The sequence below is a fragment of the Brienomyrus brachyistius genome, chromosome 9 (genome assembly GCF_023856365.1).
Source record: "Brienomyrus brachyistius isolate T26 chromosome 9, BBRACH_0.4, whole genome shotgun sequence".
NCBI lineage: Eukaryota > Metazoa > Chordata > Actinopteri > Osteoglossiformes > Mormyridae > Brienomyrus > Brienomyrus brachyistius.
This window is the reverse complement of record NC_064541.1, coordinates 10,918,965-10,946,919: the sequence shown is the minus strand read 5'-3', so window position 1 is coordinate 10,946,919 and position 27,955 is coordinate 10,918,965. Positions and strand designations below refer to the sequence as shown.

The window sequence follows — 27,955 nt, the reverse complement described above, 5'->3', positions numbered from 1 at the left end:
GAGGGAAAACTGTGCGAAATAAACGAAAAGTGTTTATAATTTTTTGTTAACGCACTTCATATTTTCGTGCATCAGCCTGTAGATCGGTTTGTTGCATTGGCTTTTTTTTTTTTTTTTTAGAAAGAGGCACTGTGACGTCACGCCTCACCTATGAGTGGGTGCGGGATTTACCTGTTGCCGCAGGTAACATACCCAAGAAGGTGGAGTACAAAAACGCCGTGGAGTACAAAACCCGAGCGAGCGAGCGATCGATCGAGCGGACCTAGAGCCGGACCCCCCGCCCCCCGGCGGACCCCCTCACCCGCGGTAATACTGCGCTGAGAAGTGCGGAGACCGGCCGCTTCGGGCCGCCAACTCAACCCGAGAAAGAAGAAGTTAGGGAGTCCGCGAAGGAGTCTAGGAAAGATTAATAAAAGTTAAACTTCCGGAAGAAAGAGAAGGGGAACGGAAGGTATCCGGGGACTGACAGCGTTCGCCTCGTATGCGGTAAGTGAGAAAAGGGGAATGTATGGGACGGCGCTCCGGTCCGCTTCTGCGTTACAGAACAGCCATTAGTGGCCTGCAAATGAATGGACGAAGATTTCCTTAAGGTGTGGGAAGACGGCGATTCCCCTTAAAATGATTACATTAATGATTAAATGAATGTGCAGGATGGAATTGGCGTGTGTCGCTCGGACACCCCGATCCACATACCGGTCTGGGCTCAGGAATCGTTTTCATAGAGCGTTTTCTCCGCTCGCAGCTGCTTTTTTACGGACACGCTGCTCAGTGCGGCTGATCGCTCTCCAAAGGCCCTTTTATCGCCCGACCTGTTAAACCACTTCGATCCATGATGAACCATGATGAAATACTCCGTGCGAGCCCGATTTTGCGAAGTGAAATTTCTGCAGAGTATTATGCGCGAATTACTATATTTTGAGAGTGAATTTGTCTTTTATGCTGAAAGCGTTGATTTGTGGTTTATAACTTTAAAGAGGGAGCCACCGTCCGAGGTGCGCGTCCTTGCCTGTTACTTGATTGCCACACCACTCTTTGCACTGCAGTCCTGTAATATGCAGAGTTGGATGCCCTATTAGATAAAGCCAGTTTATCCTAAACCCACAACTAATTTCTTTTTCTCCGCAAAAGAGTCCCAAAGATGCGCAATTAAAGAATCTATACTGATTGTAACAGATCTTCAGCCCTGCCTGCGTGCAAGGCATCAAATATCCTTTTCGGCAGAAGTTCTCCGGTTATTCCCTGCTCTCTACGGGCTGTAATGTCTTTAATTAAACGCCTTAAACGCTCATAGCCCGAGGATGCTTTGTGACTAAACACTGAATTGTCTTTGTCTCTGACACCCGCACTTACACCTTTTAATTTTTAGGATAATGATCACACATGGAAAAACACCGCACATGGTTATTATTCTTATTATATTATAATAGGTTAGGCCGTAAGGGGCGTACCGGTTTCTACACATGTCCAATGCGGATTTCTATTTTGATTGTTTCATAGGACATTAGTACCCAAAGGAAAGTGTAAGGTCTTTATTTAGCTTGTTTAGATTTCGCCGTGCGTTATGCATCCATGTAGGAATGCCAGGCGTGAACCGTGAACTTCTGCCTTTGCAGACGAATTGGCCTGCTTGCAAAAGCGCGGCCAGGCTGCCGCTATGACTCACCGATCAGGGTGTCCGTATTGCGAGAAACAAAAGCCTCAGCGTCAGGTGACTAATTAGTTGGTTAATTAAAAAAAAAAAAAAAAAAAACATTTGTTCTTTTGGACCCGATTTGATTGCTGAAATTATACTAATCAAAGTACTGTTTGTTATGCAACACAGGTAATACTGTTATCTATTTTTGCTTTTCTCCGACAGGCTGCCCCCTCAAATAAGTTAATGCTTTATTTTTACTAATATATATATATATATATATATATATATATATATATTTACAAAAGCATCATTTAAAATTTGTAAAAAGTTTTAAAAGAAGGCATCTGGGAATTTGTGTTTTCGGAAGGCTTTTCATCTCTGGTACTCTCCCGTACTGTGCAAAACAAACCCACCGGAATTGGCAAGGTGGGGGGCATGAATTGGAACAAACGAGAGATCTGAGATCTAGGACCTTTTAAACCTCGGGTGGCTCGTGCCGTGTTTCTTGGGTTGGGGGTGCTTTGTAATTTGCGGTCAAACGGAAGCAGTTGGGCTTGCAGCGCGGTTTAGCCGTGATCAGAAGGACTGGCTAGATGACGTCAGGATCCCTTCTGGAAGATTTCTCCCGTTGCTCAGACTGCCTCGTGTCTCAGGAGGATCCCCGATGTCCGCCCTTTGGATCAGGTACTTATCCTGAATTAGTGCAGGACAATTATGCACAGTTAAAAAAAGACCAAAGAGGGTGTGTGATATAGGCTATTGTTTCATTTGTAAGCCTGTTTACTTTTAAAGAGTCTAAATTCTAAATCTGGCTTGCATTGATTTGACAGCAATATTAATGGGTCTCAGTTTTGGTTTATTTTTCTGTAGTATTTGTCATTCTTGAAAACCCTTAAATATGATAGAGGAGTAGTGTGTGAGATTCACTCAGCCACTGATGTTATGTTGCATTAAATAGGTGATTGGGATTGAGTATATATTTGTGTTAATGATCTTCGTTAATGTGATCCTTGTGTTTGCTGGGGTAGGGCTGTGGTGGGCAGCAGTATGATGTGTATTAACGCTGTTCTGGGGGAAATTGTGTGTGTGTGTGTGTGTGTGTGTGTGTGTGTGTGTGTGTGGGGTTGGGTGGGGGGGCATGAATAAAAAGCTGGGATGCTGCGGGCATCGCTCTGGTTGGGATGGTAGACTTGTAAGGGTGGCTGTGGGGTCTTTGACATTGGGGGGGGGGGGTCCCTTTTTAGGCTGTATGGGGACTGAACAGAAGTGGGAGCAACATGGGACATGGGAGAAATTAAAATGGCAGGACAGAGCAGATTAGCCAGTCCATGTGGGTGGGCGTTAACAATGCTGAGGTGGGGGGGCTCTGAGGGTCTGTGTGAGGTTGCTGGTTTAAATCCTGAGCCTGGCAAAGCCGTCGTGTCGCTCTTCTCCAAGCTCCTTGTCCCCAGACCCTGTTCCTGAGGTGCTGGATAAATGACTGAGCCTCCGCTCCGTCCCCCAGACACTCACCAGTGGGAGGGCTCATGTTTCACGGAGGGTAAGAAGTAATGAGTGAGAATGTAAGAAATTCTATTTAATGGTACAAATGGAGAATACGGCATCTTTCCATCGTATTTAAGAAGCTACTGGATGTTTATGAGAACATGCCCCCAATATCCAGTACAGATGAGGTGTTAAAGGTGTAAGGTATACCATGGGGGCGGGGTCACATAGTAAACATCCTGTCACTGGCTGGTCCGGAAGGACACTGCATTGGCCCTTATTGGTAACTGGGTTTGTCTGGAGCTCCTATTACCTTCCATAAACCACCATGCTTGTAGAGCGCCGCCCCGCCGCGGCCTGTAGAGCAGCGCCGCCCCGCCGCGGCCTGTAGAGCAGAGCAGCGCCGCCCCGCCGCGGCCTGTAGAGCAGAGCAGCGCCGCCCCGCCGCGGCCTGTAGAGCAGAGCAGCGCCGCCCCGCCGCGGCCTGTAGAGCAGAGCAGCGCCGCCCCGCCGCGGCCTGTAGAGCACCACACCTTGTCTGCATATCCCTGCTAATTCTAACGTATATAGCAACATTGTCACACTATGGGTAATATGATATGCCAGTTCACCTAAAATGTGCGTCTTTCGACTATGACTAACTAAATTAAAAAAATAATTAGCCTGTTAATAGAACAGGTGGAGTGTGTGTGTTGTCCCCATGGCCTGTAAGTTTCTCCGGGTACCCTGGTTTCCAGTGTGTGTGTGTTTGTGTGTGTGCACGCATGTCCCCTGTGATAGACCGACATTTCATCCAAGGAGTACCCAGCCATGTGCCCTGTGCTGCCTAGGACAGGCTGGATGGGTGATTCTATTTTTCCCGCCTTTGCTTGGAACATTTGAGGTTCGACACCATTAAGCAAATCAGTGTCACCTGGATGATGAAGAACGGCTTTGATTTACGTTGAAGCCAGTCAGCATCCAGCTCTCTGCCTGAAGATTATCATCATGATTTTACAGAACAGGACGGATTATAAGTAACCAATTAAATCACAATGGCAGGGTGGCGAATACGTTGATCTTTATTAATTTTTAATTGCATTATGTAACAAAGTATCTCAGTGCCGTGTTCTGATGCTGGTCGGTTCACCTTTGACCTCAATAATTCCAGTGACAGGCTGCCTTCTCTCTGTTATGGACATGCAGTTGTTAATTGCACGAACTGTGATAGTCAGGTGGTTTATGGTGAGAAGTTACTCTGAAACATTTTTACTCTGTTATAGGAAATAAAACTTGACAAGCTTTGCAGTTTTAATGAATGTTCTTTATCAGGATAATGCCACGTTTTCGACGTACATATTAAGGTTAGCTAATGTTTCCCTCAGCTCCTTTTGCACTGGTACTGCATGCACTTCTGGGCGAATCCCCGATCATTTTCATGCTTGCTGTTTGAATCGGTCAGACATGCTTTTGTGAGAAATTTCACAGAAATTAGAGGGAGAGAAGTGAAGATCTGGTCACTGAACAACATTAGTTTTCTGCTGTATGAAAATATGTTGGATTCCGTGGCGAAAACGAGATGTCGGTACTGCTTTAATCTATTGGTAGGTAATATTATATTTTCGGCTATAGTTTTATGTTGGTATATTCTGATTCCTTTTTTGTTTCATAAAAATGGCCAAAATTTCAAATGGCGATGTTAATTTTTTTCCGATATCTTGCTGTCTAGTTGCTACCCCTTTTTATGAAATCGTTTTTATCCCTTTACTGTCCATTAACTTTTTTTAAATGTATCTTGTAACATAGCATGGAATTCTAGTGCTCATTTTATGTTCTGTATGTGTTTATATTTTTGTAAAATGCAAAAATTTGCTTGAAGGTCATGGCAGTAATGATTATGCAAAAAGTTCTATGTGCAGTGTTTGTAGGTGTAAGTTTCCTCAGTCATCTTGCAGGTTTGATGAGTCATTACCGAAGCCTCTAAAACACTCTGTAAGCGGCCCCCAGCCTTGAAGGAATTCCTGGGGGTGGGGGTTAAAAACTGTGACTTGATGTGTTTTGTTTGATGCTTATCTTCATGCTGCTTTTTATCTTACCGCATGCTGGACAGTTGCGTTACAGTAATGACCCAGCCTCTGACTCATTCGGAGCCTGGCTTGTGTTACGCTTTTATCTAATGTTACCTTTCAGTCGTGGCCTCAACATGTTAGGTGATGGGAATTTTGCCCTGATTTTTGTGAGATGTGTGAAATTTGCCTTTTGAATAGAAAACAACGTAAATGGTTTCGAGAGCCACCTTCTGCCATGTGCACTGATTGTCTGGCTCTAACAAAAAAAAGTATTTACCTTGGTGTTTAGGTGTTTCTGTAAGGAACTCGAGTTCTGGATAGGATGTTTTTGCTCTTTGTGGTTAAATTTCTATTTAATTGTGGTGGAGGGAGAAGAAACCACATCTGTTCCTCTACCCTCGGAGTACACATGTTAGTCCAGAGCAGTGGAGATTTCAGGATTCAGTGGTTCTCTTATGGGGGTCCTTGGAGGGAGGGGCTCCACTAGAGCCAAAGGTGGAGGTTCTCTGAGATTCTCCATGTTTTTGTGACTGGAGTCCAGGCTTGTTAAATAGAAGTAGCAGTGTCAGGGTCCTGATTTCTGTAGGATAATTCTGCATGTGTGAGCCGGTAAGATGGCTTCCGTTTTACGTTCTGGATTCTGGGTCCCAGCAAGCTGACTTGTGAGCAGCCTGGGGTAAAGCGGGCATGACTTGTACCTGTTTTGTTTGGTTTGAGAACTGGAAAGCGGTTTGGATTAACCTGTTAGCTGACTCACCGCCGGCTCCTGTTTCCTTCACTTCCTTGGCTCCGCATCAGCCAGTCCCAGCGCTCGCATGCAGTCGCGGGGAGCGTGGCGTACTGCTGCGTGCGCACGTGTGCGCCCCCGCATATGTCTGTGGCAAGTCGGGTGCCTTCTGTGTCAGATGGTAGCAGTTTTTGAGGAAGTAAGCAGGTACAATTGCGTGACGAATTACTGCTGTCATTTCAGCAGTCTCTGCTGACGCTGGGCTGTCCCACCTGTAGTGAAGGGTTTGGTCGGTTAACACTCGGGGAATTTTGGAGAAAATTCTGAGTCATCTCGCAGATTAACCGACAGAGTGCCTGCATTGATTGAGTTTCCTCATTTTTTAAAAATCTGGAACCGCCCCATTTTGATGAAGGATCCAGTTTAAATGACTTGTGCAAAATAGTTTCCAAGATTCAGTTGAAGGTGTCACTCCTCTTTTCCATCTCCTCCTCATTTTTCTGTAAACGTCCATTTTTACTGCATTATGACATGTAATAAGCTGTAGGGTGGCACGATTCCTCCCAGTTAACTGGTCTGTTTGTCCTGGCTGGGATAGTCCATCACCTGTCAGCGCTGCTGGTTTTTTCTCAAATAGTCTGTCACTGTTGTACTGGCAGGAAATGCGCGCACTAAATATTGCAAAGCATATTATTGGGAGATACAGGCGCATTTCGGAGTTGAAATGTATGATTATTGCCGTTCTTGTCATTGGTGCTAAACGGCACTGGGAATTAGCTCAGACAGCCTCTCTTCTGGGCTTAAGGTGGCCTGAAACTTCAAATGACGTACGGACAAAACGAAATCAAACGTGCCGGCAAGAACAATCTGTCACATGCTTAAAATGACGCTGTCACCTTGTTTGTTTTACATCACGCCGCAATCCTGGAAGGTGCAGAATGCTTTCTATGCAGCAGACGCACATATAGAGGGCTTGTATTGTGGCGAGTGTGTGAATCGTCTTGATGAAGGAGATGACTGCTATTTTAATATGGAAGTTGCTCTCTTTACGAACTGTCAATATTAATATTAGCAGCAGCAGACTGGGAAGCCTACTGTTTAAATGACCCTTGCGGTTACATGCTAAGGAAACACATTTGTTACGCAAACATTACAAGGTTACAGTATTTACTATTAACAAACGTATGTGAATACACACATTAGTGTACAATATTTAAAGACGCCAACGGTGTGCCGCAAAGCATGTCGGTAACTGAATAATAATTAGTCCGGCTGGCCAATCCCACGGCGTTACTGTGGACAGTAGGAGGGATCAGAACCTCGGGGACCTTACGGACGGGGGACCGGTAAGGTGATCGCTGCTCAGACGACATTGCATTGCTAAGACGACGTTGATTCTGTTGATTTTTGTTTTAAGAATATGGCTGCCTTTAACCAGTGAGCATTGGACTTTAAACATCACGTAAAAGCAGCTGTATAAAGTGCTTTAGATCAATGGATGTGTGTGTGTGTGTGTGTGTGTGTGTGTGTGTGTGTGTGTGTGTGTGTGTGTTTTTGCACTGGTTACTGGAGGTCCACTGTAGCTTTTATAGGGCCTGATTGGGCGATTCTTCTCTGGCTTGGATTCCTGGTATAGTGCAGAGCTTTGACTTGCCAGTATGTTTGGGTTCACAGTGGAAAAACATCAAGCAGATCCTAATGCCATGGTGCCAGTGATGATTTTAAAGGAACGCTGTGACACACAAATGTGTTTTCATCCTTTTAAATCAGTGTTTCCCAATCCGGTCCTCACGGACCCACAGGCAGCCACATTATTAATCTGAACGCACGAATGTAGGGGTGGAATATTGACCACAGATTGGCACCTGGGGTTTGGACACTGTAGCCTGGAGGGTCGACCAGCCCTGATGCTATTGTCTTTTTTCTGGTCCCTCAGGTTCTGGACCTGCTGAGCCATGCCTGGGCGCAGTGCGCGGGGTCCCCCCAACCCCCGCCCCCATCCACGCTACGTAAGCCGTCCCGAAACTGTGGGCTACCGCCAGCCACCCTTGTATTATAAGGATGGCAAAGTCGCCCGGAAATCGCAGCGTGAGCCCTGCGTGGAGGTCCCCAGGCCGTCTAATCCCCGGTACTCGCAAAAGGGCCGCCCCCCGACCGCTAACGGCTGCGGGGCGGAGACACTGGGCTTCGTGCCGGGCTCCGCGGACTCGGCTGTGCCGGCCCCTCCATGCGGGCCCTGTGGCTCCCTGGGTGGCTGGAGCGGCTGCCTGGCGTTTGTGTGCTGCATGCTGACCTGCGGCCTGTACGGCGCCCCGAAGCCCTGCCATGCCACGGACGAGTCGTCCACTGACCCCGATCCTGGAGTCGGTGCCGCCCCCTCCTCCTCTGGCAAGAGGGACCCAGAGATGTATGCAAGCAACTTCACCTCCAACGGCCTGGCCCTCAGCAACGCCACCTGCGGGGTCTCCCTGGAGCCCACCTGCAAATCCGTCAAGCTGCCCGGCTCTGACAGCTTCACGTACCACGACGTGCGCATCGGCGGCCAGAAGGTACGCTACCCAGATGGCCCGAGTGCCTCGCGCCGGGCGCGACCCCCTGGCACCACCCCTAAGGGCGAAACCCCGCGGCCCATCAGTGACACTAGCATCTACTCCCGAGAGGACCTGTACCTGGACGACCCCAGTGACAGCGGCACGGACATTGACACGCTGATTCAGCGGAAGCTTCTGGAGCTGTATAAGATGCACCAGATCGAGCAGCTGGCCCAGTGCACCTCAGACTCCTCGTTCTCCCGGCGGACCAACGAAATCAGCGAGCTCATCAACAACATCGCCCAGGACTATAACCTGCGGGAAAAGGAAGCTGAGTGCCGGCTGGTGCAGGGTGTCATTCGCATCAGCACCCGCAAGAACAAGGTGCTCAGGGACAGAGACCCCGCCCCCCAGGAGGCGTGGTCACGGGTCAATGGGAGGCGGGACAAAACCATCTCTGATAGTGGCCACGATACCATGACGGACACCTTCAATAGCAACGATAGTAAGATGGAATTTCATTCAGAAAAAAGTTTATATTTAGTCTGCATCCTAATGTTCTGTAATCATTCTTTCACTTGTTTATATGTAAGCATTGCACAGAAATTAGTTTAGTATTGTTTTATTTAATATAAAAATAGGTTCACTTTTGTGAAATGATCAGATAGGATGTAAACCTGACTGATGTTTTTTATTTTTTTATTGAAACAAGTAAGCTGGATATTTCAATGGAGGGTCTAGGTTAAGGACTGTTCCCACAAGCAGCACAGACAAGGACCAGACTAGGACTTGAACTAAAATCGTCTAGGTATTTAGGTTATAAGTGCACGACCTTAAGGTTATATTAGCTGTCACTTCTTGGCTTAGGTAAGCAGTCACCTTTCTAAATGAAAGGTAGTTTTTCTCTACCTGAATTGCAGGTAGAATTTTGGTAAAAGGAGGGGGAAAGAAAAGAATGTAGGATTTATTGGAAAATAATTCCACTCTCTCTCTGCTTTATGCTTTTGACGTCTCGCGCTTCGTACTGTGCTGCAGTCACCTCCTGGGTTTGCTGTCCATTCGGAGTAGGATCTGGTCATTTACCGAAAAGCAGCCTCGCCCGTTTCCTAAGATGCACTTTCAGCTCCCGCAGTCGAAATTCCGCCTGTTGTCTTGCGGAAGATGTCAGCTTCCTGTCCTTTTCTCTCACGTCTAGCGGAGCCGGAGGTCAAAGTCTCGGAACAGACGCAGTCGGATGAACTGGCCAGAAAGCTGAGACACAGTGGGCGAGGTGAGTTTTCCCAGCCTGCGCATCACCTATTTGTCACGTGATTAGGGCCACATGATGTCATAATTAAAGCACAGCTCATATCAACCTTGCAGCCATTTCCCACATTCTCTGAGCACAAAGGCTGGGATTAAGCAGAAGGAAATGAAGTAACAGGGTCCAAACATTTTGCCTGCCTTGTGACAGTAGTCGTGTTCATTATGCTTTCGTCGTTCTTGTTCTAGAATATTCTACTCGCACTGCAGTGAAATATAAATGGGTGTTTCGGTAATGACATTTCTGCGACTTTTCTGAAAAAGAGGAATCATTTACTTTAAAGCAGTCAGAATTTGGCACAAATGCAGTTTTTGAGAAAGAAAGGGTTGGACTATTCATGCTGATAGGTTGAATTTTCTGGGGCATGCAAGCAAGCATCAGCAAAATGTGATACTGGGTGCAAAATAAATCAAAATTGTCAGCACCCGTCTTACCAGAGGAATTTGGTGTCTCTAAATGCAATGTCGTCTTTTTGGACGTTTATTAAAAAAAGATCTACGAGTCCTTGACACGACCTGAAGGATGGGAGTTTTAAAAAGGCTGCGAATCCAATAGCAGAATCATCCAGGGGGTGTTTTCTCAGATTTTGCTCATTAGGCAGGGAAGCTACAGAACAGGTCTTTGAGTGTGAAAGGTGGCATGATGAAGTGTGTTCTGAAACACGGCGGTTTGGTCACGCGACCACACGGCAGCCTCCGACGAGAGATGCTGATATTCTACACACAAAGCAAAGACCTCTGGGTCAAGGCTTTGAGGGCTGTGGAGAGGACCTGCTTCCAGTTCCCAGTGTTCCAGCCAGTGACCACCACAGCAGGAGCACCGAGCCGCGGGGTCCGGATGACACCACGGCTGAGGTTTTGAGCCGGACTATTGAACGGAAGTCGCCAGAATGAATCTTCACTGCTTCTGATTGTTTTGTGGCATGTCCTGTTAATCCTATCGTCCTCGTTTTGGGGCTGGGGGCAGATAAAGCTGTCCCCTGACCACATCCATGCAGATGAATAATTTTCAACCCCCCCCAAATAAGTAAATGGTGCATGCCATTTCCACAAACTCATTGATGATGTGGATATTAGGGTTCAGTAATTCTCGGAAGTGCTCCAAGGTCTTGCCTTTGTGTGCCTCCCAGGCGGTGTGGTCCTCTAAATGCACAGGGGACCAGCAGACTTCAGAGTGTGATTTCGGAGAAGGTTCTCACCCGTCTTCTCCAAAATTTTCTCTTCAGAGGCACGGATTGAGTAAAACAGGCTGCACCAGTGACTTATTTAACCGTTTAAAGTGCGGTTGTATTGTTAAGCATAACCGTTTTGTGTGTGATTTTGGTCATATTACAACTGTATAGACTGGAGAATCTCAGCTGGTGTTTGTGGGGGGGGTACAGGGACTTGACAATGGCCCATTGTGGCAGATGTGGGTGGGGGTCCTGGCATGGGCCCCCAGGCCTGTGAGGAGATCGTCGCATCCTCTCTGCTTTCCCCTTCACATTCCAGGCTCAGTCTCTCCGGTTGTCTCTGATATCCGAGATCAGAGGTGTGACTGGAAGTACCCGCCCTGCGGCTTAATGATGCCCCCCCCCCTACAAAACCGCGACTCCCGCCGTTGCGTGATACGTGACTCTGCCGCGCGCCCTGCGTGAAACACTCGGTGTCGTATGCCTGGGAACGCGACACGTTCTGCCCGAGGTGACAGTGCGGGGATTTCGCCGATCTGGCGGGAGGCTCATGTTTCCCATGGATGCCCACGGACGCGTAACGAAGGTGCCGGCGGAGTGCCGAGCTCCGGGGATGGAGCGTTGGGTCTGTGTGGAGCCTGTTTGGAGGAAGACGTGGGGACGTAGAGGCCGCTGCGGTGTGAATCTGCTCTCATATGCTGCCTCCGGTTGCCGTACCGATGGTTTGTTTTCTCCCTACAGCTGCATCCTCCACTTCCCCACTGGTGTCTCCTCACCATCAGGAGATGGAGACTGACTCATCAGGAGCCCCCTTGCTGCGCTTACACCGGACGTGAGGCTGCCCCCCCCCCCCCCCCCCCCGCGTTGAGGCCTCTTCTGGGGTCCCTGGTTGTCCCTTATGACTCTGACTTTCGCGGCCCGCCGCGTGGTGCTGCCCGCTTTCAAGAAAGGACCCGCCCACCCTTGTCTTCTCCCCCGCCTTCTCTCATTGAACCTAACAAAACAGACTCCGCAGGACAAATCCCTACCCCTCCCCCCCACCCCCACCCCCCCCGCATTAGATGATTGCATCTTCCTGGGAGTGCATCGGCACGGCAGACTGCGCAAAGCATGATGGGAAGCCAAGGGTTTTTAATGAGGACGGTGGAGCAGTCTGTCGTGGGCAGGTGGCACCTGTTCTGTTAGATGTTTCCAGGAGAGTCCATATGTGCTGACTGGGCCATGTCACTGCAGACTGTGATGCCTGCTATCCTGCCATAATGAACAGGCATGTAGACTGTGTGTGTGTGTGTGTGTGTGTGTGTGTGTGTGTGTGTGTGTGTGTGTGTGTATGTGTGTGCGTGCGTGTGTACATACATACTACCTAGTTTTTTTTATCCTTACATGGCTGCTTTGGTATTTCTGTGGAAGAAGGAAGATGAAAAGTTCTTTCTCTGGGAATATTGGTTGCTTTTTAAAGTAACATTTTTATTTTTCTTATTTTTTTTTTCTTTAAAATAAACCGACTAATTTGACCCTCGTGTTGTCTTGTCATCTGGCCGCGTCTCTCTGGATCACTCTCTCACCTCCGATTGTTGATGTTAAGTCACCCTTCGTGTGTTTCTGGGTGGCCTGAATGAGAAGTAGAAATGGGGGGGGGGGTCACTGCCTGGCTTAACCCCATGACAAGCCAGTGGGCGAGACGATAAGATAGGTGACTAACATGCAAGATGAACCCCCCCCCCCCCCGTGCCCTAATTTTATTGTGGCTGGTTTCCCAAGAACTGCTGTGGACTGTAGTTCTCTGTCCTGACATGCATGTAGACACACACACTCGCACACACACTCACACGCAGAGAATGTAACGCATTCTCGCATTCAGCTCCTTGCTCACAAACCTTCACTCTTAAGCGTTCTCCTCCCTGCACGCACAGCACACACTTTATCAAGCCCTTTAGATGGTTGAAATCTACTGAAAACAAACACACCCCAATTAAGTGAACGAGGGGATTCTGCTGGCAAATTTGCTGGCCTACAGGTGACCTTTGTGAGGTAAGCCAGTGTGTGTGCTTAGCTGAATGTGACCCCCTTCATAATTAAATGTTTGTTCAGGTGGGCTGAGATTCACTGGAGGGAAACTGGTTTTCAGCTAAATAACCTCCAACTCACCTCCCATCTCTCCCAAATAAATAATTAAAATGTTACAAGTTCCAATTTACTGATCCAAGGTCCAGTGGTTATGTTTGATCTTAAGCCTTGTAATGGCGATGTGGCACTTGACTCTACCGCCAAACGGTCTGTGTCTCCTGCTCTCCAGCGTTCCGATCCACGCCCCCAGGCTGCGCGATCAAGACCTCGATCTCTCACACTTGGTCTGCCTCTCCACATTCAACCCCCCCCCCCTTTTTTTGCCAGGGGGCTGCAAAACCCGCTCGGCTGCTTTCCTGCAATGTGATACGGGATGAGACGCCTGTTCTTTTGTTACGCTGGTGCCCGTCGTGGAGAGATGGTAGGCCCGCTAACGGCAGATCTCGACACCACCACGTACTGTGTGACTGCCGCTGGGGCACGGGGTCTCCTGGGCAGTGCAGCCGGGGATTCTGGGATATGGCTGTCGCCGGAAGGTTCTGAGTGAGCCGCTGATGATCGGTGAAGTACAACAATCACGTACGGGGACGGGCACTGTAGTGAGACAAAAGGATTCCACATTGTCTCCTTCGCCGATGGCGCCGTCGTCTTTCGGCTTTCTGATGTCCGGTAATCCCCGCGTGTGTGTGAACGGCGCTAAAGACGGAGGCGGCTGGGCTGGTGCCAGATGGAGCTGTGGCGAGTTTCAGTGCGGTTCATTGTCCGGGCATGTCTGTGTCATGCATGAGTTACCTGGGACCATTGCAGATCTGGCATCGTTTTATCACATTTAGCTTTCCGTAAAAGAGTTTTTAGCAGTTTTTTTCTCGAAAAAAAGAAATCCAAGTTTTACTGAGTTATATATATATAGTCACATATGTTATTATTATTATGATATTGACGATGGTGTGTAGGATAGGTGGTGCAGTGGTGCTGCTACCTCCCAGTGAGAAGGTCCTGGGTTCGATTCCTGGGGACTTTTCCGTGTATCGTTTGCATCTTCTCATTTAATGCGTGGGTTTCTGCTGGCGGCTCTGGTTTCCTCCCACAGTCCAAAAACTACACGGTAGGTTAATCGGTGACTCTAAGTTGGCCACGTATTTTTGTGCGTGTGCCCTGCGGTGTGCTGGTGCCCACCCAGGGTTGGTTCCCGCCTGCGCCCGTTGTTCCCGGGATAGGCTCCTGTCCCCGTGACCCTGGTCGGGATTTAGCAGTTACAGTGATGGATGGATAATTGAAATAGTGCTTTTGTTATGGGGCATTTCGCTTTAATTTTGAAAATGCCTGTTGAGCAGTTGAATAATGGGGGGAGTGGTTTGCATTTCTACCTGTGAGTGCGGGTGTTGTTGAGTTCAGACTGCGTATAATTAGCCATGTGACTGACTGACAGCGCTTGTTAGGACATCTTGTCTTATTAGGTCTGAATGACTGAATAATACCAGGTGTGGTGGTTTGACAGCCATCAGACTTCACAGGCGATCTGCAGCAGCAGATCCTTGGCGAAAATATGCAGCTCTACCTGTCCTGAGATCTGCATTAAGGTCGGTATTGTTATGAACCTAGATTTAAAAAATGTTGCATGCCTGTAAATTCGCATTACTACCACATGGGGGCGTGGAGAGCATGCAAACAACCTTTTGTATAAATGTCGTTTATTACTTTGCCATATGTGTTCGATACACGTGATAAAACAGCAGATGCACTGATTTGTGGCTTATTTACAATGAGCAAAATCCACCCCCTATTGTTTAGATTCTCACCGACATATTTTTGATGCATGGCAGGAATGCTGTACTACAGAATAAACGACCCAAAATTCTTTTAAAAGCTTTGAATTTAACCTAAACGTGTGAGCTACGTATTATGTACACTGTTCGTATATGGATCACAGAGTGACAGTCTTCAGCTGAGTCCTTTACAATAACACTGGCGGTGTCATTCTCGAAAAATAAAATGCAAGAAGATGATACAGTCACAGTTGGTAAGTTAGGGAATCACACGGGTTATCCCTGTGCTGGGATACAGGGTTGGTCTCTAGCTTATCGATAAGTCCTGAATTAATGTTTGGCTTTTTGTCCAAAGCGATATAACAATCGTATGCATTTTGTATGACGCTCCTGACTCACGTTTATGAGTACGTTTATCTAGCCGTGAATATCTAGTAAATGCCGTTTGACTGGTGTTCAACTTTTATTTGTTTATTTTTTTTTCTCCTCGTAGAATAAGTAAATGCAAACCGGCTGCTTTCCAAGGACTGGGAGTTCCCGTCCTTCTTTTATGTACATTTTGCATTAAATGTTATATTTGGAAGGAGGCCAGTTAACTAGAGATCAAAATACAGGAACAACCTTCGTTTGCGCTGTTGTGGTACAAGAACACTGCTAATTTTGTCTAGTACTTATTTTAGGATACCAGTGCAGTCACTTGATATTGGCAATGTAGACTGTTTGTATAAAACCTATCGTAATTAATGAGTTTTTTGTTTTTTAAGCAAAAAGGACATCTGTAGATGATAAGATTTATTAACAGTCATAATTTTCGCGGACAACTAATGAGCAGAATCATTCAGCACGCAATAACTGGTAGGTCCAGCAGGTGGCGCCATTTCCTCACCGAACAACTGCGCGTATAATTTTTTTAAAATTAATTAATTTTTTTGACAGGCTGGATTTTTCTACGTTCACTACCATGGTAGAATATTAGACATTTAGAATATTTTTTTTTGCAATTCAATTTTTATAACAATTACATAAACGTCATATCAGCGCTGGAAACAAAAGCCTTTAGAGAAGAAGAGAATTGAGAAAATGAGTGACGTGAGTTACGGTTCTTGCATAACAACACACCCCTGATATGTATAAAGGATAGTGGCTTTGTGAGAGGGGGGGGAAGTTCCTCGTTCACGAGAATTCAATAAAAAAATTGTAACATGATTTTGATTCCTTGTCCATCCTAAATCGTAACTTCCACACTACCACACAGATTAATACAGAGCTGGATTAATACATTTTAGGCTTAATTTCCTCACACTGTATACGTTTATAAAGCAGCTTAAATTTTGCAGACATAAGGTTCCGCCCTAACCATCATGGCACCTTTTCGTGGTGACCTGTGACGTCTTCGTCTGTTGCATCACTGAGAGCGATGCTCAGACTACCAACGCACATTTCCAGGTCTGATCCTGTCCATAATTTCATTATTTTCCAGTCGTCTTGCCTAGCGGACATTTTTGTCCAAAAGCACAGTTCCATCCGTGTCTACAGATGATCTGTGAGCATCAGGATGCTCCTGGATTTCAGCCAGCGTACTTGGGGAGAGTCTCTGCCTTTAACTGTCACGCTACCTGCTACCCATAACTCACCTCATCTCTGACTTCTTCAGCCATTAACGATGCCGATGTGTCCTACTCTGGATCCAGAATATTCACTCTGAGTTTCAGGTACTTCAGCTTCTCTCGTTTCTTCTTCCAGTCCCTTGCCGCCCCCTCTGGCCCTTCCGGTATGTTCTCTGCATTATATTTTATGACAGGATGGTGAATTCTGTTTGGCTCCTGGCACAGTACTCCTGTCGGCTAAAGTGTCTCTCCCCAGCTCACAACCGGAATGAGACCCTAAAATCCATTCTGTTACTGGTCCTCGGGGTTGGCTGTATGTTATATTCATCCACTGTTTGGCATATAATTTCTTCTCATGTTCCTCAGTATGGTCAGTAAATCAATTTACTTCTCTAAATGACTATATTTAGAAGCCATTTCCAAGTTGGAGTGTGATGTAGCGAGATTTAGTGAAAATGAGTTCTAACGAAGTTGGAGCGTCTCCACGAGTCGGGATGTGTGACCTGGGGGGGGGGGGGGGACGGGGTTGCCAGATCACATTGGGAGACACCACGCTGAACTAAACATCCCAAAAAGTAGAGCTCCATTAATGGCTCCAATTATCTGGCTCCATAATCTCACCATTATATTTGGCTAATTTCATTTGTAATTGAATTACCAATTACATATACAGATAAAAATCACTCTGTAAACAAAACCCACCATGTGATTCTGTCAATCCCACTGCTGCTAACATGATGATCAATGAGGAAGGTGACTGACCGCAAACAGAACTATGTAAGACAAACGTAAACCTGCGCGATGACTGAGCTCGATACATACTCTTCCTCATATCATGCCGTGCAGGATGTACCTCAGCCTTGTCCCCTGTGACCCTGGGATATACAATTGGAAGATAGATGGATCTTCTTGATATTCAGAGCTTTAACTAATGTTAAAATATAAACGAGAACCGGATGGGCAATCGTAACATTGGTTAATGTCAAACAAAAATGAAAGTTGTATGGAAATGAAACTATAGATGATGGAGGAGAGGAACAATGACAAAAAGCTTGTGCATGTCGTAGCCTGTTATGCATATATTCTTTTCCACAGAAAAAGCATTTTATAGATGACTGAGATAAGGGGCATGTTGTGTTTCTTTTTGAACTCCAATTGCCCTGCATTGCACCTCAGGCATTGCTGATGAACCTGAAAGATCAGTGAGAAGAGAAGAGATTGGTGATTATAGTGTAACGGGAACTGATGGCAAGATGCGGCAGGCATGAATAAGTCTGCCGTGCAGGGAACCCACAGTGTTATTTAGGGCCAGTTAAAAAGAAAAGATCTTCAGTCTAAATGATGAGATCAAGGCTGCGTGTCTTGCATTGTTGACAGACTCTTCCATGGTTTAAGAGTCCTGAAGCTTCAGCCTGAATAGTCAACAATGTTTATATTTTTAAAGGCTGCATGCTATGGATCATCTCAGTCGGTATTATTGCCTTATAAAAGAGGACAGCAAATCCCACTCCGGGGAATGTTCTGGATATTTCCGGAGGCTGGGATGGTAAGTGAAGCCAAGGCGAAGTCGTGTGCAGACTAACGACTCTCAGATCACATCTCCCTGCCCCCGACTCCATCCTACTAGCCATGGATCTGCATGACCAGATTTAAAAAGCTGTTCAGAAATGGCCCGATGAAACCACATAATACATAAGTTTTAAATGATCGTTTAATTTATTTAAGGGAACATCACAAATGTGAAAAAGCATCCTGCCCCCCCCCCCCCCCCAAAAAAAATACTTGGTTGTACCACCTTTAGTAACAACAATGGCAATGAAATGCTTCTGGTAACAGGAGATCGGTCTTTGGCATGGCTGTGCAGGGAGTTTGATCCAGTCTCCTTTACAGAGTCATTTTAATTCAACCCCCTGGGAAGGTTTTGGGCTGCAAACGGCCAATTTCAGATCCCACCACAACATGGGATTTGAAGGACTCTTTGCTGCCCCCCCACGCCACAGATCTGAACTATGCACTAACCACCATTGCACCATTATTCACAGTTTCCTGTATTTTTTTTTTTATTACTTTATTATTCTTATGTATCACTCTGGTGCTCTATCATTGTCCATCAGTGTCAATGGTGTTGATGCCCCGCCCCCCCACCCTGCACCTATACACATTCCACCCTTCCGCTTCTGGGGGGTTAGGGGTACAGACCCTCTGCCATATGAAGACATTTTTTGGCTCCCTTGGTCTCTTTGGTGAGCGAAGTGAACATGCGAGATCACTGCGAGATCACTGTGAGATACCACTTGAACGGCTGCCGAAAGGACCACTGGCATTCTGCAAACCAGCACTATACATATATTTTGTACGTTTACAAATAACTAAACTTTTTGTGTCCTCTGCCGGCCTTCATGCGTCATCTGAGGCTTTGTCAAAACTTCCAAGAAGTCCCAGAAAATTCCTAATTAATTTCTTATGCCGACCTCGTGATTGGAAAAGTCACTATGCGGAAGGGTTGACTCTATATGTAGGACCGTGGTCGGGGAAATGTTATTTCGCATTGCTGTACACCACATACTGAATATGGTTGTTGCGACAATAAAGCCTCTTTGTACTTGACTTGACTCGACTTTGACTCCAAAACCTACAAACCTTGGCCTTGCTGTTCAGGTGCTTTGGATTGTTGTCCTGCTGCATAAGCCAATTGCATCTGAGCTTCAGATCATTGGCTGATGACATTGCCCTTCATTACTTCCTGCTACACAGCAGAATTCATGCTTCCATCAATTGTGATAAGTTACTCAGACCCTGAAGCAGCCAGGCATCCCCACACCATCACGCTGCCTCCACCATGATTGACTGTGAGCGTGATGCTCTTTGTGTGGAAAGTTGTGTCAGCTTTACGTCAGATATGACCAGACCCATATCTTCCAAATAACTCCACTTTTGACTTATGAGTCAAAAGGTTTGGCTTTAGTCAAGGTGTCTTTAGGCAAATATTGGACGAACTTTTATATTCCTCCAGAGTCTGGTGCTCTGACACATCATATCCATCATCCCCTTAGATCTGGACAAACACCAGCTTGTCTATTGAGTAAACCTGCCCACAGATGGAGCTCATTGCACTTCATACAGCTTAATCCAACTTGGAACGATCACATACATGAGGATGTTATTTGTAGTCTTCAGTTCTGCATTTACCATCATCATTCCCCACAAATTGGACACTGAGATGTTCGGGCCTGGATGCCGCTCTCTGTTCCTGATGGGATTTTTCCCACAAATGCACCACAGAGTGCCAGAACTGGAATGCACAGCTCATCCTGAACACAGGTTCCCCGCAGCGCAGTGCGCTGAGCCCAGTGCTCTTCAGCCTTCTCACCCATGACTGTACCCACATGCTCCCATCAAACAACACAGTGAAATATGTCGCTGACGCACCAGTAGTTGAAATACGATGAGGATAAGGCAGCCTCCAAGACAGAGATAGCATACCTGGCTGAATGGTGCTGTAATAACAATCTGGTCCTAATACCTGCAAAGATAAAGGAAATCTCCTTAGAGGATCTCACATGATTTCCTACCACCAATTATCTGGTGGGAAGAGCCCATGAAAGGCTGTATATCACAGCGGCTCCTGGTCAACTTCTTTTCTTGACCGGAAGTATCCTCTCTTATGGCTTGATGGTGCAGTTAGCCTGCGAAACAGGTGCGGAGTGTAAGGAGCGTCACTGCGTGGTGAAGGCTGCCCAGCAAACCACCCAAACCTGGACCCTGTTTATGCTAGTCCACTGAAGAAGAAGGTTGGCAGAATCATCAGAGGCACAGCCCACGCAGGTCATCGTTTGTTTGACCCGCTGCATCTGCAAGGCAGTTCAGGGAGATCAGATCCTGGGCTAACGGACAGAAAAAAAATTCACCATCCCTTCCCAAACCAAGCAGCAAAATAGCACGTGTTCTTAGCAAGAGCAGACTCGGTAACTTGCCTGCCAAGAACTTGGGATGCAATGAATCATGGGATTGATGTCATTGCTAAGGATGCAACTGATGCAGCCTTCATAGTTGGTGCTAGGCAAGAACGACACCTGGGGATTCTCACCGTCCTCCATACTCCTGCTTCTGGGTTTTTGAACTGTACTCCCGTAATAAAAGATAATATCAAATGGGTACACAAGAACAGTCAAGTAAGCTTATTGACACACACCCCAAGTCCCCCGAGGACTAGTACATGCATAGCTAGACCCCCTTAGAACCATTCATTTTACGACAGACTACCTTGTCTTTAATACATATGCATGCACCATATACAAACTGAGAGCCATCTTTATATATTTTTCAAATCCTGGTTTAATTGGCAGAAGACTACATGACTGGTTGCTTCCAGGCTCAAAATTTCTAAGACAGCTGCACAAGGTGAAGCAAGAGACAATGGGAACGACCAGAAACCAGCCAGGTAAAGGGCGGAAGTGACTTTCTAATGCCAGTGATGACCATCAACCTATCTGACAGTTTTTTTCATAAATCGTAGGATGACATCAAGTGACCTTCAAAAGGAAATGGAAACATTCCGTGCAGGTGTGAGGTGCACTGCTAGGACAGTTCGTGTCAGGCTCCCAGAAGCAGGACTGAAGTCCCATAAAGCAAGGAAGGAGCCCTTCATTAATGGGAAGCAGGGAAGGGAACGAAGATGCAGTTTGCAAATATAAATATAATATATATATATATATATATATATATATATATATATATATATATATATATATATATATATATATATATTATTTATTTATTTATTTTTTTTTATTCACAGATGCACACCCAGAAATTGAGAAATGAGTGAAACAGAAAATTGTGCTGTTCTCTTAATTTTTTCCACAAGACACACCGCTGGTGCACACCTGGGATAGGATACTTAGTCCATTACAGGACACATAGAGACGCCAGTTAGTCTAACTGCATATCTTTGGATCATGGGAGAATCTGGAGTAACATTACAACACCAGGTGAGATAAAGCAGCGAGTGGCTCAGAAAATCCTCCTCCTTTTCCTGCGAAGTGGCCACACTCGCATTTCTTCATGCGAGACGCGAGACCTCAAAGCTGCGTCACTGTCACCGTCATGCCGGCTCGCTGTTCTCCAATGAGAAGCCTCCTTCTTCCCGGCTGTATCTGGCAAACCCCTTATCTGAGGCCCGGAGGACAATCTGACCAGATCACCAGCGCGATGCCGACAAACCCGTGTCAGGCTCCCTTTCATCAGAAATCACCTGGTAACCCATCGACGGGCATCTTCCCTCTGCGTGTCTTAGTTGGGCTTTGTCCTATTATATGAATCGTAAATAGTGCACACCTTTCATTTACAATAGAGGTTTTTTTAAGGGTGGAAGCTCATTGTCACCAAGGATTGCATTTCTTAATCACTAGTGGGGCTAGAAATGTTTTAAGAATATTGTGCGTATTGTAATATGTAGAAAGGTATGCAGCCACAGTAATAACCAGATCTATTAACAAAGAAGGGGCTGAAAATTCTCCTATTATACTGAGACAAAAATGTTGTTGGTAGTTTTTTTTTTAAAGTAAAATGTCCTGATGACAGATGTGGAAAGTTCAGGTCCAGTAAATACAAATCCAGACCAAAATTTTGTTTCAACTAACCAGTTGAGCATAAAGAGTCACCAAATCAGTGCTATCTTCTAAGCCAATCTGCTCTCCAGTTATGAATTATGTCATAACTCCAAAATGTATCAGGCTTCACAGTATGTCTCCATTTGTTCAACCTACAGAACATCTGGGTCTAAACACTTGTGTCACCTGCTACTAAGAAATTTCTTTGGCGCACCCAAACACACGAGTGATTTGTTTTTGTTTCTGAGATGGTATGTGATACTACAGTTGTCTAACTCTGCAGGGAAATGTTACCAAACCAGCCAGTCTGGTTCCTGCAGAACACCGGACACTGACTCAAAGTTCTGTTTGTGGTAGTCAAGCCCTCAGAAAGGGCATTCCAGAGTCACAGTGAAGACCTCAGCAAGGCGAGCTCAGAGGCAAAGTTAAATCATCTGTACAAAGAACACAGAGGCGAAGAGACACAGGCAGCACAATGCTGGATCTCTTGGGGGTATGATATCCTCTTATTCTCCACTCATGCTTACAAGCTTGTACTGCTACACTTCATACACCTGGGTGGTTTTTGTTAAGCTATTTGGCTTGTGGTGACTCGTGAGAGTTTGAGCCCCTTTGTCTCGATCCCGCAACTCTGTCTGTGGCTGGTCCTCCTCCTACCAGCTGCCGTTCTTGGCTTGGGACACTCTGCTCAGTTCAGTCTCCGCATAGAACAAACCTGTACACCGTCTGATTTTGGTTGATGGGGCTCCGATCTGGGTCGCTTACACGTCGATAGACGGCTTATTACCATCAAGCAAAGCTATTCCCACAGGAACCGAATTCACTCTGTCTTGCTTTGAATTTCCGACAGATCGTCATCGGCCTCATGTTTGTCATTGTGTTCATTTCCAAGGATATAAAGGAGGTGAGTTATGTCCTGTTTTCAGGGGAATTTGGGGACTGCTTGCGGTACTTGAAAATTACTGATAGTACAGTGAAATTGGTGTGTGTCACAGGTGCTAGTCTGAGTTAAAAAAAAAAAAAAAACCTTGAAAGCTGAGACTGTACAACTTGCGCTGTGAATCCTTAGTGAGAGATGGAGTGATGTGTGTGAAGTAGAAGCACAGTCACCTTTATTAATATCTAATGAGTCATGTCATTGTGGGTCACTGCAACTACCTCCCAAGTACGTCCCTAGCAGCTACTCCAGTGTCATCACTAAAATCTATATAAATATATATGCTTGGCAGCCCCATTTTGTGATTTAGCAGGTAGAATAGATTTTGAATTGAAACATAACTAAGTAAATGAATGAATTAAAAAAAAAACTGCTAGTGGCTCTTCGGCACACTACTTGAATGTATTTTTCTGTTCCAGCATCAACTGACTAACTATCAGCAGAAGGAGTCACTTGGGAAGGGGGGGGGGCAGTAGGCAAGCTAAGCTCTTCTTACTGTAAATCCCTGCTGGCATCCCTGCGAGCTAGAAATGGGTGAATAAACATTAATGCAGGCTGGATCCCCTGGGGCGCTGCTCAAAATGCTAACAGCCATGTTATGTTCCAGGGCTGGAAGGGGCCAGCACAGAGAGGCCGGGAGCACCAGCAACACCAGCAGCACCAGCAGCCCCGAAGCAAGGTGGCCCAGATCCTCAAGTGGAAAAAGGTGATGGAAAAACTGGTGTGGGGCGCCCTTCAGCCCACGCGGAACCACACAGTACTCCCACAACCCCGTAGGGGATTTTTAACAGCTCCCCACTTTCACAAAGAACAAGAAGCTGACAATTATAGGGTTACAGGTTAAATCTATGTAAGAATCGGAAAAATTGAAAATGTTTCATCCAAAGACACAAGGCAGTGGTATCTAATCGTATTTGTTTGTTTCTTTTTTGGGAAAATGAAATACAAAATTATTACAAATGCTCATACATAATCTAAACCCATAGCTGCTTTCTATAGACATTTATTACATGTTTATAATTCTGTAAGACATGTCCTTTAAGCATCCCTGAAATTATCCATGTGCCTCCCCAGCCACGCATATTTAACAAGGACGTCACTGACAATGACCTCAAGGTGATGGCCACTATCCTCTCCGCCGGCCTGGTGGATGTGGACCCCTCATCCGTGCAGCAGCTCAAAGAGTTCCGTGACCTGCGGGGGGCTTCGACCTGAGCGACTTGCGGCCCTCTGACATCGGCGGCCCTCTGACATCGGCGGCCGGTTAGCGCTGAAGGGACATGGCAGCTGTGTGCTTGGTACACAGCGCCCCCCCCCATTCACTCTAATGCCCACTAACGCTAACCGCCCATCCATCAGCTGCTGACTCTTTGATCCAGGTGTGGAATTCCTCGCTTCAGGATGGATCTTCCTTTGAGACCAGGTTCTTCCCGCTTTAAAGACAATTGTCCTCTTTTCAGAAGACAGCAAAGCAGATTCAGAAACTGGCCAAACTGCTACTGCTGGGAAGTTTTCCATCCTATTTCACACCACTCTGAATTCAGGGACTTACCACAACAGATCAGCTGATCCTCTCATAGACAAACAAGGAAAGAATGAATGAATGAATGAATGCGTTCAATGTAAAAACATTTATCAAAATCGCAATTAAATAGTGTTTAAAATGGTATTTAACAGTTTAAAGGTTTTTACATCAGTTTATTTAGACTGGATAATGCTTCACATCATATAGTGATTAGCTACTCCTTTGTAGAATGGGAGCGACCTCTTGTCTGCTAACTCCACCTTAATGTGACCCATCCCATGCGAGTCCTGACTCTGCTACAGTGCGTGTTTCATTTGTTGTCTGTTAGGTCGGTATTATTCAGTATCTTTTGTCTTGCCTGCCTGCCTGCCTTCTTACCAAAAGTGTATGAAGTGCAAACGCATATAGACGTCTGTTCCGCGTCAGTGTGTAAAGGGTGACTGGAAACGATCTATTAAAAACCAGATGTACTGGTTGGACTAGGTTAACACTCATGACCAGATCACCTGATGGAAGCCGCCTGACGTTTCACATTACAGTCAGAGTATATCTCTAAATCTACACATATTTCTAATGACTAAAGGGAGTTTCTGGGACGTGCCCAGCGTTAAAGCATCTCAGAATAGAGAGTTGGTTTACATAATTGCATAATTGACCCACAACCTTTGCAGTGTTTTTTCCCTGGCTTCTGTCATGCGTATCCCATCATGCAACAGGCCCAAGAACCAGAGTATAACAAGGGTCTCGGGGTAAATATTTATCACCTGTCCAAAAAAAAATCTCACCGCTACAACTTCCATAGGTATAACCTTGTTACCAACGATCAGATTAACAATAAGAATACTTTAACTCTGTTACGTGAATGAGTTCCTGGCCAGTTTACTGGTTTGCACGGTTTGCCTTCTGGTGTAATTTGACACTATTTGTCACATCTGCATAAATAGTTAACAAACCGAATAAACAGTGATTTGAAACTGCATTACGTGGATGTAGCTGTCAGACAGATTCTTGGATGGTACAGCAGTTTCTTGCATTTTTTATGTGCCAGAAATAGGTGTCACAAAAAAAATCCCAAATAAATTGTTTATTTTGTGGAAAATGTGACATTTTAAAAATCTGAATAAATCCTCTCTCGGCGCATTAGTATGCGTACAATCTGGGAAAATGTCACTCATCGAATCCAAATAAACTGATACAAATCATCCAAAACAGACACTCACCACTCCCTACTCTTCTTCATTGCCATAGTCGGTAAAGATTGTAAAACTAACGTTTATTTTTGTCTGATTTGTAAGGTATGGTTTCAAAAGTCCACGTGCAACAAATTTCCTTGATTTGAAAATGAGTTACTATAATCCATCTGCTGTCTAATCATTGTGCAGCATGAGTCCATTTACGCTTTTATTTAAATTTTCATTTCTGACCAATGAAGGAAAGCTTGCTTTACGGCCTGAGGCTGGCCTGCTGGAATGTTAGCACGCCCCCTGGTGGCCACTGACATACATCACAGGTAATCTTAGTTTCAGTAGGTAAAAACCTTTAAGTTAAACGTAAGGCGGTATAGTCAGGAATTGGAACCTGAGAAGACGATTAGTCTGAATGAATTTACCTGTTAGTCCTCTGATAAAGACAGCAAGGCTTTGTTCATTAAATACTAACGGCGGCGAGATGTACAGTGTTCACTGGCGATGAGTCGCCACAGTGATCAGAACCTGCCTGCAAAACCACCTGCATGCTTATTTAAAACATAGCCAGGATACGTTCCATGAAACAGGAAGGAAACAACGTTGCAGCTACTGGAAGCCAAGGTTGATTTGACACTCGATGATTTGTTTCAGTGAAAAAAAATATATACCAGGTATGGATGTACTGGCATTTTTCAGAAGTCTGGAGAAATACGCTTCAACTCTCTTGATGCATCCTGTCTAAAGTACGGACGTTTTCATGGTTACTGCCGTATGAAGAGAGAACGCCGGACCAGAATGCCTTGCTACCGCCTGTCAATCCCGTCTCCCAGTCCTCCGTGATGCAATAAACCAGTCAGCTATTCCTGTGAGGGCAGATATGACTCACGGTTCGTGACTGAGGGGATCTGGGGGAAGTTGGGGGTCTTGGCACTGCCCAGGGGCACCAGTACCCAGTCTCCCTGGGGGTCCTTGGCATCTTGTGGGGGGGGGGGGCTCTGGATGGCATTTCTGGCTAAGGACCCTTGTTATGGAACCTGACAAGCACATTTGCAGCTTGGGGGCAGGCTCGCACCTTTGTCCTGTTATCCCAGCTATCAGGGTGATGGAATCCGACAGACACGTCGTTCCTGGCACCTCGTTCCAATTAGGCTCCCGGAGTCACAAGTGGGGAAAAAAAACTGCTGAGCACGGCAGCTCCGTGGCTGGGAGAGGATTGCAGGCAGAATGACCGACCCCCCCCCCCCCCCCCGCCAGTGTGCACAACCTCCAGCATCAGGCAGCACGAGGCTTCACAATATCTCACTTTTGGCCATTTTAAATGTGATGCAAGCCGGTGTCCACCGGGGGGCGTGCTAACATTCCAGCAGGCCAGCTTCAGGCCTTACTCAAGCTGTCCCTGATTGGTTAGAACTGCACATTTAAACGAAAGTTTAAATGGACTCATCCTACACGATTACTGTCATTAAAGCACTCCTGTTTACAGGTGTGACATTAATCTACATGACTGTAGCTGCCACCCTACATGTCCTTTTCCACTAGTAAATAGTATCAAAATTGTTTTGTGTACATGAATCACAATGAGTCCTTTACAGTTATTGTACTAAACAGTCTGTAATATAACTCAATTTAACTTTACAAATCATTATTGACTAATGAGGGTTGCAGTGTTGTTACAAAAAGCAATATAATTTCAAAGTATAGTTGTAGTAACAGCAGAAGATTTATGGGTGGCGCTGTAGTAGCTGCAGTAATGAGATCCATTCAGCTTTCAGCTCAACAGCAGCAGCAACAAACAACAAAATTAACAACATCAACAACAATAATAATGAATGCCTTCTTACTTATGTATTGCAGTCTTACTTTGTCATGAGTATGTCATTTGTCATGAGGCCCTGGGACCTCTGCTCTTTCCGGCTTTAACAGTAACAGTCTTAGAGTCTCACTGCTTGGTAACAGTATGTGCACTTTCTTAGCCAATAGCCTTCAATAGCATGGACACGCTTCACTGCGAATAGCCTGGAGACCCACAAAAAACTTTATATGGAAACCTTGGCAAATGGACTGCAGATGACACAAGAAATAAATACATGAATCTGCTACCCGAAAGCTCTCCCTGCTCTTGCTCCTCACTGGGGAGGGAGAGGAAAGGGTGTTACTCACCTCGTTCTGAGTGACTGATAGCCACAATTACTGTGAGGAGCAATTAAGCTGAGTGGCTCCTACTGAAATGTGCAGTTCAGTGCTTCGGTTGCGAGGTGAAGTTTCGGTCTATAGTTTAAGTTTGCGTTCTGATTGGGCTGTCTGTCACTACATTATGCCGCTTCTCAAGCAGTAAGAGGGCATTTATTGCCGA

The 27,955-nt window shown here is 45.9% G+C and overlaps 1 protein-coding gene across 2 annotated transcripts; it reads left to right on the top strand.

The window, feature by feature from the left end:
* Nucleotides 1-130: 130 nt before the first annotated feature.
* Nucleotides 131-25,630, top strand: kdf1a (keratinocyte differentiation factor 1a). Of its 2 annotated transcripts, XR_007399732.1 has the most exons (8): nt 135-486; nt 7,833-8,932; nt 9,623-9,697; nt 11,643-14,548; nt 22,311-22,446; nt 22,804-22,857; nt 23,498-23,596; nt 23,965-25,630. XR_007399732.1 is itself a non-coding variant. In XM_049025880.1 (5 exons), the coding sequence occupies exons 2-5, from the start codon at nt 7,852-7,854 to the stop codon at nt 23,976-23,978; spliced, it is 1,269 nt and encodes a 422-aa protein (XP_048881837.1). In that variant the 5' UTR covers nt 131-486; nt 7,833-7,851; the 3' UTR covers nt 23,979-25,630. The 2 variants fall into 2 exon arrangements, 1 of the variants encoding a protein (XP_048881837.1); XM_049025880.1 differs by lacking the exons at nt 11,643-14,548; nt 22,311-22,446; nt 22,804-22,857 and having other exon boundaries at nt 131-486.
* Nucleotides 25,631-27,955: the final 2,325 nt, after the last annotated feature.